Here is a 17,960-nt window from a genome sequence, read left to right as displayed (position 1 = left end):
AAAAGAAAACCTGAACATGAAGATTCTCATAAAGATCTGCTCTCCCCTTCATCTCCTCATGCTGTGCACCCACCTCAGCCCCGGAGCGTCCCCCGCACCCCCCTGCCTCTCAGGACTGGGTTCCCATCCTGGACAAGGTCTTCGGTCAGAAATGGTGCAGCGACGTCTGGCCGATGAAAGGTGAAGGCGGAGACAGCTGCGGTGACAGGCAGGGCCCGAGTGAAGGAGGGGGACATCACACCGACCTCGTCTCCTCATCCTCAGTGATCCTGCAGCCCTCGCCCTCCTCCCCCCAGCAGGACCCCCGCTGGACTCCTCTGGAGGACATGGAGGTGTTTTCTCCTGATGATGAAGATGCTGCGGACAGTCAGACAAACGCCGCTGCCGCCGCCACCCCGCCCACGCCTGGACCTCCTCTTAGTCCTTCAGGTGAGAAAAATAAACAATAAAAACTGAAGAACTGAAAACTTGTTCAATTTAAATGAAAATATTTTACTGACACAAAAATCCCAAAATACTGAAGAATATTTACTGTTTTACTGATTGATCACAAATCAGCACAAAAATACACGCAAGTTGAATATTTCTAAAATATAATAATGATAATAATATTAAATTCATATAATTTAAATAAACATGCCACTAAACTAAAAGAAACTAAAATACTAAAATAAAGAAAAATACTAAAAACATCCAGACAATTTAGGGTAGTACAGAAATATAAATTACTCAAAATTACAAAATTATATTATTTAAAAAATCAGTAATAAAAACAGGTTTCAGTAAATAAGGAAAATTTCACAACATCTTTAGAAATGAAAAAAAAGATAAATATGATAAACTATATTATAAACAGTTTTGTTTAAATAGTTTTTGTTGAAATGATTCTTTCCTTTTAAGATAATGCTTTTATCATTTAATAAATGATCATAAAACTTCAGAGATAAAATTACAAACTAACGAACAAATGAAACAATGAAAAGCTAGTCACAATCAGATGACATCATTTTAACAGAACAAGGCAGTTTTATGTCTTATCGCCATCTAGTGGGCGCTAGCTGTAAAACAGGCTGATTTATGGGTCACATCCTTTATTTTTTGGTTTTTAATCACCTGAAGTGATAAAATCTAACTGAAGCAGCATAATTGATTAGTTTTCCTCCTCACTGGTTCTGATGGTGGTCGGTTCAGTCCAATGTCATCAGTTTTGGTTACTGATCTCCTGACTTTGACCTCAGGTCGTCGCTCCTCTGCCTCCATGCTTCATCGCCTCCTCACACTGCCCTCTCAGCTGTTGGATGAAGATGAAGACGCTAAGGAAACGCTGATCGCCCTGGCGACCAACGGCAGCAGCGACCAGCAGGAAGACACGGACACGCCCGATCGGATCAGGGGAGAGGAGGACGAGGAGGAGGAGGAGGAAGGGGAGGAGGGGGACAAAGGAAGGAAGGTGAGGAGGAAGATTCCTTCAGCTGGTTTTAGAACAGGTTCTTTTCTCTGGTTCTGGTCGTGTGACGCTCTGCTCTCTTGTGTTTGGCAGAAGAAGCGGCGGCGGGTGTGGTCCGAATGCGAGGAATGCGGTCGGAGGTTCAGTCGGATGTCGCTCCTGAAGGCTCACCGCCAGACTCACGCCACCGGTGATTCTGCCGTCGCCGACACGTCCTCTTCATCGCCTCCGCCAGCCGGCGCTGGGTCGCCGCTGTGCTGCTCCGAGTGTGGCAAGAGGTTCTCCTCAAATACCCGCCTCCACAGCCACATCCGGACCCAGCACCCAGAGAACCGGTCCTAAGGCTGGAGGCCCAGACCAACAGCCGAGGAGGATCCAGCAGGCGGAACACCGAGGCTTTTATTCTGAAAGGCAGCAGGAAGTGGGATCAGTAAGGCCTGTTTTACCTCAGAACCAGCGTAGAGTAATGGTTCTAATGTGGAAACTGGATCCACTTGAACAAAAAACCTTCTTCTTCACAAACAGAAGGCAATTTTCCGTGAATTTAAACACTTTTAGTTTTGAAGCAGAACGGAAGACATTAATTAAGGGAAGCAGAACCAGAGGTCCGAACCCAGGAAGACCAGTTACTGAGCTGCAGCTATTGATCGTTTGGTTACTTGAGTTCTGTCGCGGGAGGACAGAACTCGTAGTCTGCGGTCGTTTTTATCTGAGTTTCTCTTTTCTGACGAAGTAATAAAACTTAAACAGTTCTGAGCAGTTTCCACCTGGAACCAGAACCACTTGAGTTTTCAACTACATGATATCAGAGCTGTGGTGAAAATTTCAGGGCTGCATGATTCAGAACCTTTTTAACGACCTGCTGATGGGCAGGTCATCTGGTTCAGTTTCTCAGTGAACGGATCAGAATCTGACCCAGGAACCAACTGGACCCAGAAAACTGAAGCTTCAAATGAAGAGGCGTCCCATCAGACGGGACAAATGCTCTGTTCTTCTGCTCCTTGTGTAAAGTGGTCCTCCAGGTGAACAGGAAGTGACCTCAGACACTCGGAGCACTTCCTGCCATCTGTTGGTTTTGTTCCTCATGTTGGATCAGAACCTGGTTTTCTAAGTGCCCTTTTTGTTTCAACCACCAGACTCCTCTTTCTTCTTCTCCTTCTTCTTTTCCAACCTAATCTTCTTCTTCGCCGTCCTGGGTTACGTTTCTGTGGTTCTGTGGAGAAAACTTCGTCGTCGTTCTGAATGTGAACTCCAGAAGTTTGTTTTTAATTGAATCCTCCTCTTCCTCGCTCGGCCATCTTTCTTCAGATACTTGATGTTTACACTCGTTGACCTACGGACTGACAAACCCGACCCGGTCCAGCTGCAGTTGGAAGCTTGTTACTGCCAGGAAGAGAAACATGAAATCTGAGTTGAGTTTGAGCTAAAATGAGCCGTTATTTACGTGACGTTACGTTAATCTCAATAATCTGAGATGGATTCAGAGGGCTTGACTGGATGTGATGTTTGGCAGCGCTGAGCTCCCGTATGACGGCCTTCAGCTCCCAGGAAGCAAAACGCTTCAGTTCTGAAAATTAGACGTTTTAGTGACGTGGCTCAGCAGCCAGAAACATCAAATCATTAAAATTGGTGAATAAAATGATATTTGACCTAAAAATGTGATGGTTAAAATAAAAAGGAGAAAATAAATCTTTTTTATTTAAATTATTTGGAAACAAATGAAAGATTTTTGGCCTGAAAACAAAAGGAAGCAATGGATGTTGAGCCTCACATTCATTTGCATATTTCTGGTTTTTATTCAAACCTTTGCTGTGGCACAAAAATGTCGGCGTAAACAAAAATCATGAAGATTTAAGTTTATCTGTGTAATCTTTTAAAACAATGAAGATTTCATGTATAAATGCATCAAATGTGGGCCTGCTGCAGGAGAATTAAAGCTACCAACATTCCTCATTCATCCGTAAATATTTCTGTCCCAGGGAAGAAGTTGGATGTTTGTTTTCGCTCCTCGCTGGTTTGTCGCTTCCAGAGCAGGAAATGACATACAGGGTTGGTCTCATGGTTCTATCTTCTCCTCATAAACCCGCCCACGCCTCGCCCTGTGATGAAACGTTTGCATCTGTAGCTGAAGATGATCTGCGGCGCCGTCGTGTTACAAACCCTGGTTTATTCTCCCGTCTCTGGTTTTCGCTTCACTAACATCAAGTTTCTGCCGGCGCCGAGTGTTGGGCTGGACCGATTCGTTTGCACTCTCAGCCTCCACACGTGTTCATATACCTCATTTTTTAAAAGTGTTTCTGTGTCCAAACGGACCCGATTACCTCACATGTACAGTGCTGATATTTGACTCCATGATGTGGAGTTTTTTAAATGCCTCGTTGTGTTTGGTGCGCGTCAGATTTTCCCTCTGGAGCTGTCTGGTAAACGCTTTGAAGAGTTTGGGAACATTTTTATGTTTTTTAATTTGCTCTTTTTAGGGATTTCTTCAATGAAATGGACCAGATTTTTAAATATATGGTAAAATTAATGGAAATCAAATTATGTCAAATTTATGAACTAATTAGAAGAAAACTGTAGGGGTAAAAAAAACAATTACAGCCTAATAAAATTATTACAGTACATAAATAGCCAGATTTATATTTAGGAATGTTTTTTGTATTATAAGAAATTTTATAATATATTATTAAGGAAAGCAGCACCATAAATTTACATGTGAGGGCACAATTTGAAATGTCATTTTTTATCATTTCTAAATAAAATGCTACATTTTTTTATTAAAATAATGTTAGTTGCACTTGCCTTGCTCATACCTTATTTTGCTAAAACAAATTTGGATCTACGAACAAACATTTTTTTGACTAAATATACAGAATTTTCCAAAGGGATTTTATGAAATATTAGGAATGAAATCATAAAATTAAAATCTAAAATATTTTAATTTGGGGAAACAGCAACAAACAAAAACATGAGAATCACTTAAAATGAGAGAATAAATAAAAACCTGTATAAAGGTTCTTTTACCAGACAGCTTTATTTCACTGTGTTCTGATCGGGTTTAGAGAGGAACCCGGAACCTCCGCTCTGTCACCTGCTGCGCTCCACGGACAGGTGAGCGTTACCTGGAGCTTCGCTGGTTTCCTCAAACGGCAGTCATGATCATGTGACCTTTTGAACCAATCACTGCTCCTGCTGTCATGTTTCCGGGGCCATGAAAAAGAAATGCACCCGTGTGGAAATTAAAACATGAAGCAATCTGTTCAAAAACAGGGATGGATTATTCTTCTCAAGTTTTCTGCAATAAATCTTTATTAACAATAATTAAACACTTCGTGTAAAATGTAATGTTTATTTTGAAATATTCTTTTTAGTTTAAAGTGACAGTTGAAAACATTTTCACATAAATAATTTAGTTAAATCAAACCAATGTAATAATATAAAGCAATAAATAAAGAATTTATTTAGTTTTAATAAAATCATGAAGCTGATTGGATCTGATTTAAAGTTTCTCGGTCTAAAGGAATCATCGTCTTTTATGCACGTTGAAGATTTCCGAGGACGGACTAAAGCTGGATCAGCTCTTCTGTTTGGACTTGAAGTAAATTCATTTCCAGCAGGTGCACGTCTCTCATTTGGAGGTTTTTAATGGAGGTTCTGCACCGTGACGTCACGTTCATCATCTCATCTGAGACGCATCCAGACACCGTTGGCGTGTATATATCTCGAAGCTCGTGTCATTGGTTTTTTTTTTTTGTCGTGAAAATCGTTTGTGTCATTTTAATTTGAAGAGAATAAAATGTTACTGTTGAACCCACCGGCGAAAAGGTCAGCTGAGCAGTAACAGACAAACAGAAGGACCGCGGATCTAGACGGGTTCCTGTACGGGAACCTCTGGGGTTCCTCAGGGAATGATTCTCGGTCCTCTAAATGTTTCATGCAGGTGTGGGGGTGAAAGGGATGTTTTTAAATATCTTTGTTTTGATTTTTTTTTTTTTTGAACTGTTTTTATTAATGCAGCCAAACGTGACTGATGTTCATATTCTTATGAATTTCCTCATTGTTTTTGTACTTCAGACGTCTTGTTTCTACTTCCTGTATGATGTCGATGAACTGTTTGACAAAGAAAGTTCATCTCTGTGTTTGTTTGGATTTGATGCAATACTTTTATAAAATGTAACTTTTTTTCTAACTGATGAATCAAAACGGCAAAGTTTCTTCAGTTGGATAATAGGTGAGGAAGTGATCAAGAACATGGAGCCTTTATCAGGAGAGAAAATGCAGACCGGTCATCAGTTTGGTTTAATTCATGCTCTGTGTCTGTTATTTGACTGATGATGTGATGTTAAAGGCCACGGTGAGGGTGTTTTTGTTTCCTTTCTAATATTTCTGACCTGTTTTAGTCGATGAGACCGGGTACGTTTAATGTAAAAACTTAAATAAATGTTCCCAACCATGCATCAGCCTGATGGGGTTTATTTCTGTGATTAGGGTTTAGTTTAATGTTCAACACATTCAAATATTTATCTTTTAACATCTTGAATAATTGAAATAGTTTAAATGAAATAAGATATTTGAAATATTTGACAATGTGTTTTTGTGATTAAATGAATGACTGGAAAACCGGATCTATAAGAAGTTATCTCTAGGCTGTTTCAGCTGCTTTGTGCCACTAGAGGAAGGTTCATCCCTCTAGTTTCAGCATCCATCCATACGCCAGCAGCAGCACGTTCCTATGACGATCCGACCACATCCCATCCTCTACCAGGGACAGCTCTCAGATGGCATCAGCGTGCTGGAAGATCAGACCATGCTACTGCAGTGTAGATACATCTGCTTCAATGACCTCCAGGATCTGCAGAGTTTACCTGTAGATGTTCGTCATCTCTACAGGGATAAAACCATGTAAAAAATTTGCTTTTATTAACATTTCTGATGAAACATCTTTATTAGCAATCCAGCTGTAAAACCCTGCTCATAATAGCTGTGAAGCCTCTTCCATTAATTAGCTTTGGTGATAAGCTTCAAATCTTCGAAGTTGGAAGGCCTCCACACCATCACCCTAATCTTTAGCTCCCTCTGCAGATTTAGGTTGGGACTCTGGCTGGGCCGCTCTTAAACATCAGTGTTACTTTCTATAGGATTTTATTATGAAAACATGATGTGAAATCTGCCAGGGTTGTGGGAGGTTGCTGCACCTCAACCATTAGTTTCAGCTGATCACTGGGAGCCAATTACACTGAACATCTGAAGCTTTTCATTTTGGAGGTACCCCCTGATGTATTATAAACCCTATAGGTTACTGCCGGTGCTTCCTCCTCATCAATACATACGATCCCAGATATTTTCCTTGACGGCTGCACAGTTTATTTAGAGGTGCAGAGACACTAAGTTTTATCGATGACTCCTTAGTGTGTACTAGTTGGGAGTGAGATGGCACAAAAATCTGTCGGTTGAGGAGAACAGACCCGACTCTACGTTAGTCGCTGTCGAATGCAGACATATGTTGCTGGGATGTTGTATATTGTGGCCCTTGCTCGCATGCCTCCCATTGCTTTCTGACAGGGATACTATAATGTTCAGGTGTACTTTCTACAGCACAACCTTCTGCTTCTCTGGGCTGGTCATTCGGATGAGATATGGAGATAAATATTCATCCAAATAAAAATAAATGACCGACCAAAGCACTAATGTAAACCATGGATACCATGAACATGCTCATGTAGAACCTGTGGAGCAGAACCAGAGAGCCAGGTTATAACAAAGAAACAAGGAGATAAACATAAAAATTACAAATATTAATATAAGCCACGAACTAAAACATAATTGCATCTAATATTCATCATTGTGCATTTAATAGATATGCTGCCGGCCTAATCTCTGAGATCCAGCCATGCTCTGAGCAGGAGGACATTTATTTTCTGTCATGTTACAGTAAATATGCTGCAGTTGGACCATGATTTATAACAAAACCTAGAAAATAATTTTAATATGATGTATCTGTAAAGCTACAGACACAGTATGGTGAGTATGAAGCTTTCTGAGCTCAGTGTAACAAACACCTAGATGGTTTGTAATCAGAAACAGGTTTCTAGTTAATAAACATGAACTAGACCTTAGTTTGGGTCATGGAGCACACTCAGAGGCCCCTCAGCTCAGAGGCCCTTCAGCTCAGAGGCCCCTCAGCTCAGAGGCCCTTCAGCTCAGAGGCCACTCAGCTCAGAGGCCCTTCAGCTCAGAGGCCCCTCAGCTCAGAGGCCCCTCAGCTCAGAGGCCCTTCAGCTCAGAGGCCCCTCAGCTCAGAGGCCCTTCAGCTCAGAGGCCCCTCAGCTCAGAAGCCCTTCAGCTCAGAGGCCCCTCAGCTCAGAGGCCCTTCAGCTCAGAGGCCCCTCAGCTCAGAGGCCCCTCAGCTCAGAGGCCCTTCAGCTCAGAGGCCCCTCAGCTCAGAGGCCCTTCAGCTCAGAGGCCCCTCAGCTCAGAGGCCCCTCAGCTCAGAGGCCCCTCAGCTCAGAAGCCCTTCAGCTCAGAGGCCCTTCAGCTCAGAGGCCCCTCAGCTCAGAGGCCCCTCAGCTCAGAGGCCCTTCAGCTCAGAGGCCCCTCAGCTCAGAGGCCCCTCAGCTCAGAGGCCCCTCAGCTCAGAGGCCCCTCAGCTCAGAGGCCCTTCAGCTCAGAGGCCCCTCAGCTCAGAGGCCCTTCAGCTCAGAGGCCCCTCAGCTCAGAGGCCCCTCAGCTCAGAGGCCCCTCAGCTCAGAGGCCCTTCAGCTCAGAGGCCCTTCAGCTCAGAGGCCCCTCAGCTCAGAGGCCCCTCAGCTCAGAGGCCCTTCAGCTCAGAGGCCCCTCAGCTCAGAGGCCCCTCAGCTCAGAGGCCCTTCAGCTCAGAGGCCCCTCAGCTCAGAGGCCCCTCAGCTCAGAGGCCCTTCAGCTCAGAGGCCCCTCAGCTCAGAGGCCCTTCAGCTCAGAGGCCCCTCAGCTCAGAGGCCCCTCAGCTCAGAGGCCCTTCAGCTCAGAGGCCCTTCAGCTCAGAGGCCCCTCAGCTCAGAGGCCCCTCAGCTCAGAGGCCCTTCAGCTCAGAGGCCCCTCAGCTCAGAGGCCCCTCAGCTCAGAGGCCCCTCAGCTCAGAGGCCCCTCAGCTCAGAGGCCCCTCAGCTCAGAGGCCCTTCAGCTCAGAGGCCCCTCAGCTCAGAGGCCCCTCAGCTCAGAGGCCCTCAGCTCAGAGGCCCCTCAGCTCAGAGGCCCCTCAGCTCAGAGGCCCTTCAGCTCAGAGGCCCCTCAGCTCAGAGGCCCTTCAGCTCAGAGGCCCCTCAGCTCAGAGGCCCTTCAGCTCAGAGGCCCCTCAGCTCAGAGGCCCCTCAGCTCAGAGGCCCTTCAGCTCAGAGGCCACTCAGCTCAGAGGCCCCTCAGCTCAGAGGCCCCTCAGCTCAGAGGCCCTCAACTCAGAGGCCCTCAGCTCAGAGGCCACTCAGCTCAGAGGCCCCTCAGCTCAGAGGCCCCTCAGCTCAGAGGCCCCTCAGCTCAGAGGCCCTTCAGCTCAGAGGCCCTTCAGCTCAGAGGCCCCTCAGCTCAGAGGCCCCTCAGCTCAGAGGCCCCTCAGCTCAGAGGCCCCTCAGCTCAGAGGCCCCTCAGCTCAGAGGCCCCTCAGCTCAGAGGCACCGCCAATGCTGTTAAACGTAGCTCTAAAGTCAGATGTTAAAGAACTAAAACACGTTCTGCTGTTTAATGTTCTGTGGAAATTGCTTCTATTCTAAACCTTCTTCCATAGAACTTAATTTTTACTGTTTGGAAATACAATATTCTGACAGATAATTCTGAACTTTCCTGTTTATAATTTAAATATATTTATAAACTTCTAGTTAACTCATAACTCAACTTTCTTCAAGCTATCAATAAATCAGTAGATCACATTGATTATACCGACAGCACGCGATGGAGGTCCAAAATTGAGACAAACATTGCAGAAAATGCAAAAGTAAATTAAATATGAGTCATTAGGCAAATAAACCAAAATAATTACAGACTGAAGAACTCATGGAACAACAGACACAGCTATAATATATAAAACAGCATAAATAAATGATAATAACAAGTAAACAGGCCATACTAAGGATTCCTGATATCTAATGTAGTAACAGATAAAAACATGGGTTCATGAGAATATAAAACCTGTTAAAATACAAAAATCTGAATAAAATGTAACTACAATAAATGAAAAGATGAAATATGAAATAATAAAATGAATGCAGATAAATAGAAATAACAGTTATTTCAATTAATATGAGTAGAATTAATACTATAAATGAGGAAATATAAATGAAAACTAACAAGAAATTGATAAATAAGAAATGGGAATAAAGTAAGAGAATATAAATAATGTAATTAATTACATTAATGCATGTTATTTCAATAGACTGAATAAATATGATAAAATATGAATAAAATATGTTAAATATTTAAAACACTAATATAAGTCAAATCCAGCCTCAGAATGTGTTTGATTTACTTTAAAAAAAAAAACAACCAAGCAAACATATTTTAGGACGTGCTGACGTCAGATAACTGCCTCGTGCTCTTGCTGCCCCGGTTCAGCGGGGCGCGTGCTGCTCCCCATTCATTCACTAATTCAAATTAGCACATCGGCGCGTGCAGTCGGAACAATGGGGATCAAAAAAAAGGCAGAGCGCGAGAAGACTGCGCGTACCCGCTCTGCGCGCGCCCTCACAGCTGTAACCACCTACTGCCGCTGTTGTCATGGTGACCCAGATACCCGCCTGAACGGGTATGTGTGCGCACGAGAGGGAGGAAGGAGGGAGGAAAGGAAGGTATGAAGGAAGGAGGGAGGGGAATTAGTCAGTGAAAGAGGAGGAGGAGGAGGAGGAGGAGAAGAAGGAGGAGGAGAGGGTGTTCTGCCGAGGTGGACGTGGCGGGTCCGGAGGACTGAGCTGCAACAGCTGAGGGGAAGCTGAACCGAACCGAACAGGACCAATCTAGCTGACCATGAAACTGACCACCCGCAGGTAAGAGGCTCCTTCTCCGGGGATTTCCCCTTCCTCGGCTCCGAGCAGCGGAGCTCCGCTCGGTTTGGAGCCTGTTTAACGGTCTGACGTACGACCGGGCCGATGGTCGAATCGCCGCCGGTTCTGTTGCTCTGTGTCGGGCTGTCAGCCGCTTTCTGCTGCCTGCCGGCTGGCTGTGAGATACAGAAAGCGGCCAGGCAGCCTGAAGGAGGCCGCTGTGCCTCATCCCCGCGGCCGCCCCACTCTCACTTTCTGCAGGATGCTAGCTGCAGCTAGCCCCGCTGGTTCTCCGTAAACAAGATGGCCACTGGCTAGCTGCTAGCTGCTAAAGGCTAACCACTCGGCCCGGCTGGTGCGGATATAAAGCGACACTCTTCGTAGACAGCAGCACCTTTCTGCCCCACAGGAAAAGCGGTGCGCTGGAGGCGGAGAGAGAACCGTTACCTGGAGGAGATTAGTGCTGCGGTGCGTGGGTCAGTGCGTGGGTCAGTGCGTGAGGCTGTGTGACAGCACACTGGTAACGGTCAGCGCCCCCGGGTCACTTCCTGGGATCCTGCACAGTCTGTAAAACTGCAGTTTGATTTGAGGACTGGATAACTGAGGAAAATGGAGTATGGAAAAACATATTTCCAGGCTCTTGTTTCCGCAGTGATAAAAAGCTGGAGATTTAGGAATAAGTGAAAAAGTAGAATTCACATTCAGTTTTTTATTTTCTATCACATCCAGTTTGATGTTGACCATCACAGTCGTCCCAGTCTTTGTTTCTGAGAGCAGACACAGCTGTAACACGGACTAGAAGATTCTTTGCATCAGCTTCTGCAGACATCAACACACCACTGATCCAGGTAGCCGTTTAGTTCACGGATCCTTCCAACATGAACCAAAACGTCTGGACAGGAGGAGAAATGTCAGGCCTAAAAATCTCTCTAGGTCATGATCAGGGTCAGGAAGGGTCTGGGACCTGCTCCATCTTTCAGCTGACCAGCTGGTTTAAGCCAGGTTTTCTTCAGACTGGACTTAAACCGAGTAGAAAGCAGCCAAAGTCCAAAGAAGAACCCTGACAGACCTCCACAAAACCTCAAGAACTGTTAATCTGGACTACTTATGGACAGTTTTGTGTCGACTAGAAACACATTTATTTCTCATTGTGAACCCAGCTGAGTTTATAATTAATAGTATTTCCATAAACTTTTATTTACATGATGTGAAGCTGTCAGTGTCAGGTTAGACCAGCTGGGAAACATGCAGGAAGTTTTCTGGTTTTAATTTGAACCTAGTTTCACACAATCAACCTCAGGTAGCACAGAGAAGACTTTACTTTATTGTTGTTTTTATAAACTCTTTAGTTTTTCATATGCAGCATATTAATAGTGAAGCCATTAGGACTGCACTATATCAGAAAAACCTAAAATTGTGATGTTGAGCAACTACATCGGTTGCAATGAAACAACGTTCTCCTCCTTTTCCATCATCATGATGTCCTCATCCCTCTCTGTGAGCTGGAGCATCTCAGTCACTAAAACCTCAAATCTGTACTAGTGAGGGCGTCGGGGAGACAGAGAGACACAAATACTGGTTGCAATATTAATGTTGGTTATCGATATCAACCTAAATCTTCTAACAGGATCTAAATTAACATCAAAATACTTGAAAATACGCTGTAATTAACTCGTTTGCTGAAGTAGCTTAATTGAATAGTGGTGCATTTTAATCTGTAAAGCAGAATTTGTCAGTTTGGGCTCTGACTTTACACGGTGCTGAGATAACGATTATATATAATATAATATGGTTTTTAGGTTCCTTTTTATTGTTCTTGCAATAACTACTACAAGTTCATATGAACCTTTTCTAGTAGGCAAATATGTAAACAGAACAAAAACTAATAAAAAATCTGAGTCTGGAACCAGTTGGAGTTTTGAGATGGAAAAGCTGCTGCAGCCACATATTTAGTTTGTTTTCCATTTTATTCCTGGAGAGACCACAGAGACTTCATTTTGTTTCCACAAACATCCTGAGACACAGTATAAAGGAATGAAGTAACCTGGACCGCTCTCAGCATCCTGCTGCAGGTTCTACTGGGACACAGTCTGCAGCAGGAAGTCCAGGAAGAAGTTCAGTCTGTTCTCCTGCAGTCAGTAAACGCCACACCTGAACTGCTTTCTGAGCTGGAATATAATAAACACTGCAGACTGGTTCATAGCTGAAGGTTTTAATGAACAATAACCATGAATTAACTGTAGTATAATAAATAAATCAATCTAGTTAAATAAAGCCTCCCGCTACTACCAATAATGATAATCTGTTAAGTATGAAATCATTCATAAAACACCTATAAATAATAATCTATATCTGCTCATCCTTGCAGGGTGGCTGGGAGCCTGGTGCCTACTTCCAGCAGTTCACCCTGAACCGGACTCCAGTCCCTCCAGATAAATCAAAATAAAATATATAAATAGCAAAGAAACAACAACAACAATAGTAGCAGCACCAACGTTAATACGCTGGTCAGTCAGCGTGGGAACCAAGAGAACTATTCCCTAAAGATCCAGGTTCTCCTGGATCCACCTCTCTGAATGTTCTAATGCTCCCAGCTGCCTGTAGAACCTCTCTCACCTCTGTGGTGCTCTCTCTGCAGGCTGGTTCCAGTTAGGTGACGGCACTGAGGTCTCGGACCTTCTCCTCATCGTCTTTGGATTCCTCTCAGGGAGCCTCTACACCCCACAGCCCTCGGATCAGGACCAGACCCTCCAGCAACCGTGGGGCGTGGAGGAGGAGGAGGAGGCGAAGAAGAAAAAGAGGCGTGGCTTCTTACCCTCAGCGATTCTTCAGGTGTAGGTACAGAGCGCGGTGAGGAGGATTGGCTCCACCCCTCACCATGACGGACTTGGAGGCTGAGTGTCTGAGCCTCGGCCTGCCGGCGGAGTGTGGTTCCCCTCCCCCGCCTCTGGACGCCTCCCTGCACGCGGACTGCGGACCTGCCGGCACGGCCCCGACTCCCACCTTGGCCCTCCTCTCCTCGGACTGCCCGACGCCCACGCTCAGCTCGTTGGCTGCGGAGATCGCGGAGCCGCTGGTGATGCTGCCGTGCGTGAAGAGCGAGCCGGAGGATGGGGACCTGGATCCCATCCGGACCGTCGACTTGTCCGAGATTCAGCCGTTGTCCACCGCCGAACTGGGCCATGACCAGATCAAGATGGAGATCAGCGGCCTTGACTACATCAAATCCGAGCATCATGGTCACCTTGGCAACCACCCGCTGGGCCTGTTTCACCACAGCGACATGTCGGAGCTGGACTACAAGTCACACTACGAGCCCTGCTCTGTGTTCGACTACATCTCCCAGGTACTCGACGCTCTGCACCAGAAGTGGTCTGTAGGTCCGTTCTGTCCCGGATCAGATCATCAAACACCGTTTCACTTAGGAGAAGGTTTAGAAAGCAGAAGGTTCTTTCAGGCCTTCTCAGTTTGAGCTGAAGACCAACCAGACAGAACCAGAGTGAAAAGGTTCGGAGCAAACAGAATTTCCAGGAAATCTCTCCCATTGGGATCAGATTAGTTTAACTCCTGTTTATCGCTGTGGATCCTGCTGTAAGAGACCTGGTGTGGTTCTGGTGGACAATCTGAGCCAGGTTTTAGGATCATTAAGAAAGTAAAGTTAAATCTTGAGAAGGAAGAGCAGAGCTGATGATCCTCATCAGAACATCCTGGATCACTGAAAGCTCAGATTATGTTATTTGTTCTGGAAGGGAAGCAGTGATCAGACACTCTCTTTTCGTTAATGTTTCAGGCTGAGCTCAGTGTCAGAATTTGGATCAGAACTATCACTTTAGAGAACTCATGGTTCAGGTCAGTTTCAGGTCCAGTTCATCAGCTGGTCTCTGAATACCAGATTTAACCAAACATGTTGAAGAAGGTTTTTCTCCTCTTGTTTCAGGTTACAGACACTCTGGAGTACATCAAGTCGGACCACACCGTGGACCTCCACTGTTACTACAGCACCGAGCTGGGCTCCCTAAAGTCCGAGTACTCCGAGTCCAACGCCATGTCTGCCCACCTGCATCACAATGGCCTGGAGTCCATCCACATGGCCGAGCTCCGCACTGAGCTCAACAAGCTGCGGCCCGATTCTCTGCTCCTGGACGGGATGGGCAAACTGGACCCTGAGTTCGGAGATGGCACACTGTATGAGCTGCAGCCCGCTCAGGACGGAAAGACTCCTGGAGATGGCATGGGGCGGGCCAGCCAGGGCGGAGGAGGGGTGGGTCTGGTCATCACGACCAAAACCCAGAGTCCTACAGTGAGGAAACCCAGGAACATGCAGGGGGAGAAACCGTTCTCCTGCACACAGTGTGGAAAGAACTTCAGCACGCTGGGAAACCTGAAAACCCACCAGCGCATCCACACCGGCGAGCGGCCCTACACCTGCTCGCAGTGCGGCAAGAGCTTCGGCCAGGCCGGAAACCTCAAACGCCACCAGCTGATCCACACGGGCCAAAAGCCCTACGTATGTGCTCACTGCCCCAAAGGCTTCACCAAGGCGGACGACCTGCGCTCGCACCAGCGCCTGCACACCGGCGAGCGCCCCTTCATCTGCACCGCCTGCAGCAAGAGCTTCGGCCAATCCAAGGAGCTGAAAGCACACCAGCTGAGCCACACGGGCGAGCGGCCGTACTGCTGCCAGCACTGCGGCAAAAGCTTCACCAAGGAGACCAGCTACCGCAACCACGTCCAGATCCACACCGGCGAGAAGCCCTTCGCCTGCTCGCAGTGTGGAAAGACTTTCAGCAACTCTGGCGTCTTAAAAACCCACGAGAAGATCCACACGGGCGAGCGGCCGTTCGGCTGCACGCAGTGCGGGAAGAGCTTCGGTCGCCTCGGCCACCTGAAGGCGCACCAGCAGATCCACACCGGCGAGCGGCCGTACGCCTGCCCCCAATGTGGCAAGACTTTCAGCCAGTCGGGCCACCTCAAAGCACACGAGCAGATCCACAAACGAGAGCGGGCGGACACGGCGAGCACCAGCAGCGATGGCGGCAGCAGCGCCGTGAGCAGCGACAGCAGCTAAAGCCGACCCTTTAACCTCCGGAGAAACAAAGTATTATTCCTCTTTTATACGAGCGCTATATAAAGTTTTCTTTATGACTTTTCTTACATTTTCATACCTTTTGTGCTCTTTTACATTTTATCTGTGAGCAGAGTGAACGGACAGACTTATGCAAGACTGTGTGTGTGTGTGTGTGTGCGTGTTGGGGGAGAGGTGGGGAACTGGACTGGTTCTGCAGGACCGGTCCATATTTTTGGAGTACTTATGAAACACAAGCACAAATGTTTCATGGTTTTTTTATATTTACAGTTTTTTACTGAATCAGACCAGCAGCACCGGACCGACCTGACCGGACCGGGACCCCGAGAGCAGATCTCATGGATCTGCAGGGATTTAACATCTTGGCTCTGTTTACGCAGAATCACTTCCTGTTTGAAGCCTCAAAGGTTTGGGTTAACATCTGCAGAAGGAAAAGGTTCTGCTGCTCCTGGTTCCGGTGGGTTCTGGTTATTAACTTCAGGTCCTTTCTGTTTAAAGCACTTACCTCAGAGGGCTTTCTGCTTGCGGCAGTTGGACCTCTGAGGCAATATGCCTCAGTTTTCTCCTTCTTATTGACGAGTATTGACCGATAGGGACGCGGCCGGCGTCTCGTTGCTGACGATAATCAGGCGGGGTTCCTTTTTGCTCCGTAGCATTCCAGATTATTTTTCCACATGAGCCCAACAGGAACGTTGGGCTCTTAAGGACCAAACTCAGCACAAGCATCCCAACATCCCCTCTACTCCTCACCCACCATGGAGATCTCTCACTGTGTACAAATCTTTAATGGGTTTTGTTGTTCCAACAAATGTAACAAAAAGAGAAAGTGATGCAACATCTTGTAATGGAGACGATATTAAAGGAACTAATGTTACATCTTGATCTCTGGCTCCTCTTGTTTTCTATGAACCTCCAGGTAAAACAGCCTGATGATCAACATGAACCTCAGTATGTTTAAAGCAAGAGGGTCAAAGGTCGTCCTGGGACCGCAATCAAAGAATGATCCACACGTGGCCCCCAGCGCAGCTGGTTGATGCAGAGGAAGACTTTATTTTTAACAAATTTAAAATTTAAATTCTTACAACAGAAAGTTCAGTCCAAAACAAAATGTTCCTCTTTTAATAACCAGACCTTTAAATTGACTTTAGTTTGAGAGGGACCAGAACCTCTTCTGTTGAAAAGCAGACTTTGCTGCACTTAAATCTGCTTGTAATGAAAACTTGTTTGAAAACAGCAAGAAAGACCGACCCAAATCCTGGTCGTATTGCAGAGAATAAATTACAATTGTTTTTCTCAGTCAAGCCCAAAAGAATTTATAAACTGGATTCTTTGAATAAAGCTAAATCCTTTTTATGTTTTAGATTAAAATTAATTTCCCACAATAAAAAGATAAAGTAAGATATCACAGCTCAGTTGGTAAAAACTATTTTTAAAATTAGTTTTTGTTTTGTTTTGGTCCAGGTAATAAAAAAAAAAAAAAAAGGTCGACATGACTGAAAGATTTGCCTGGAGAGCAACTACCCACGTGGAGTGCTGTGAAAAAGTACAGGTCCTTCTCAAAATATTAGCATATTGTGATAAAGTTAATTATTTTCCATAATGTCATGATGAAAATTTAACATTCATATATTTTAGATTCATTGCACACTAACTGAAACATTTCAGGTCTTTTATTGTCTTAATGCGGATGATTTTGGCATACAGCTCATGAAAACCCAAAATTCCTATCTCACAAAATTAGCATATTTCATCCGACCAATAAAAGAAAAGTGTTTTTAATACAAAAAACGTCAACCTTCAAATAATCATGTACAGTTATGCACTCAATACTTGGTCGGGAATCCTTTGGCAGAAATGACTGCTTCAATGCGGCGTGGCATGGAGGCAATCAGCCTGTGGCACTGCTGAGGTCTTATGGAGGCCCAGGATGCTTCGATAGCGGCCTTTAGCTCATCCAGAGTGTTGGGTCTTGAGTCTCTCAACGTTCTCTTCACAATATCCCACAGATTCTCTATGGGGTTCAGGTCAGGAGAGTTGGCAGGCCAATTGAGCACAGTGATACCATGGTCAGTAAACCATTTACCAGTGGTTTTGGCACTGTGAGCAGGTGCCAGGTCGTGCTGAAAAATGAAATCTTCATCTCCATGAAGCTTTTCAGCAGATGGACGCATGAAGTGGTCCAAAATCTCCTGATAGCTAGCTGCATTGACCCTGCCCTTGATAAAACACAGTGGACCAACACCAGCAGCTGACACGGCACCCCAGACCATCACTGACTGTGGGTACTTGACACTGGACTTCTGGCATTTTGGCATTTCCTTCTCCCCAGTCTTCCTCCAGACTCTGGCACCTTGATTTCCGAATGACATGCAGAATTTGCTTTCATCCAAAAAAGTACTTTGGACCACTGAGCAACAGTCCAGTG

The 17,960-nt window shown here is 45.6% G+C and overlaps 2 protein-coding genes across 3 annotated transcripts in view; both read left to right on the top strand.

Moving 5' to 3' along the window:
• LOC124863185 overlaps positions 1-5,899 on the top strand; it is a 14,164-nt gene extending 8,265 nt beyond the window's left edge. Inside the window, exons 3-5 of the mRNA XM_047357452.1 lie at positions 79-429; positions 1,239-1,450; positions 1,541-5,899. Coding sequence (XP_047213408.1) covers positions 79-429; positions 1,239-1,450; positions 1,541-1,789 — 812 coding nt within the window. The 3' untranslated portion in view covers positions 1,790-5,899. The remainder of the gene's footprint in view (positions 1-78; positions 430-1,238; positions 1,451-1,540) is intronic.
• A 4,297-nt stretch (positions 5,900-10,196) lies between these two features.
• Positions 10,197-16,417, top strand: LOC124862686 (zinc finger protein 1 homolog). Of its 2 annotated transcripts, XM_047356743.1 has the most exons (4): positions 10,197-10,452; positions 13,088-13,795; positions 14,387-15,547; positions 15,806-16,417. In XM_047356743.1, exons 2-3 carry the CDS (start codon positions 13,328-13,330, stop codon positions 15,515-15,517), a joined length of 1,599 nt encoding a protein of 532 aa, XP_047212699.1. In that variant the 5' UTR covers positions 10,197-10,452; positions 13,088-13,327; the 3' UTR covers positions 15,518-15,547; positions 15,806-16,417. The 2 variants fall into 2 exon arrangements, with proteins under 2 accessions (XP_047212699.1, XP_047212698.1); XM_047356742.1 differs by having other exon boundaries at positions 14,387-16,417.
• The last annotated feature ends 1,543 nt before the right edge of the window (positions 16,418-17,960 follow it).

This window comes from Girardinichthys multiradiatus, chromosome X (assembly GCF_021462225.1).
Source record: "Girardinichthys multiradiatus isolate DD_20200921_A chromosome X, DD_fGirMul_XY1, whole genome shotgun sequence".
NCBI classification, from domain to species: Eukaryota; Metazoa; Chordata; class Actinopteri; order Cyprinodontiformes; family Goodeidae; genus Girardinichthys; species Girardinichthys multiradiatus.
Note: the sequence above shows the minus strand (reverse complement) of the source record. Positions and strands in the feature narration are given on the sequence as shown.

Bases quoted from the DNA above. Each gene is read 5' to 3' on its own strand.
- LOC124862686 (XM_047356743.1), top strand. From the start codon at position 13,328: ATGACGGACTTGGAGGCTGAGTGTCTGAGCCTCGGCCTGCCGGCGGAG. The intron at 13,796-14,386 runs GTACTCGACGCT...CTCTTGTTTCAG, and splicing joins TGTTCGACTACATCTCCCAG to GTTACAGACACTCTGGAGTA.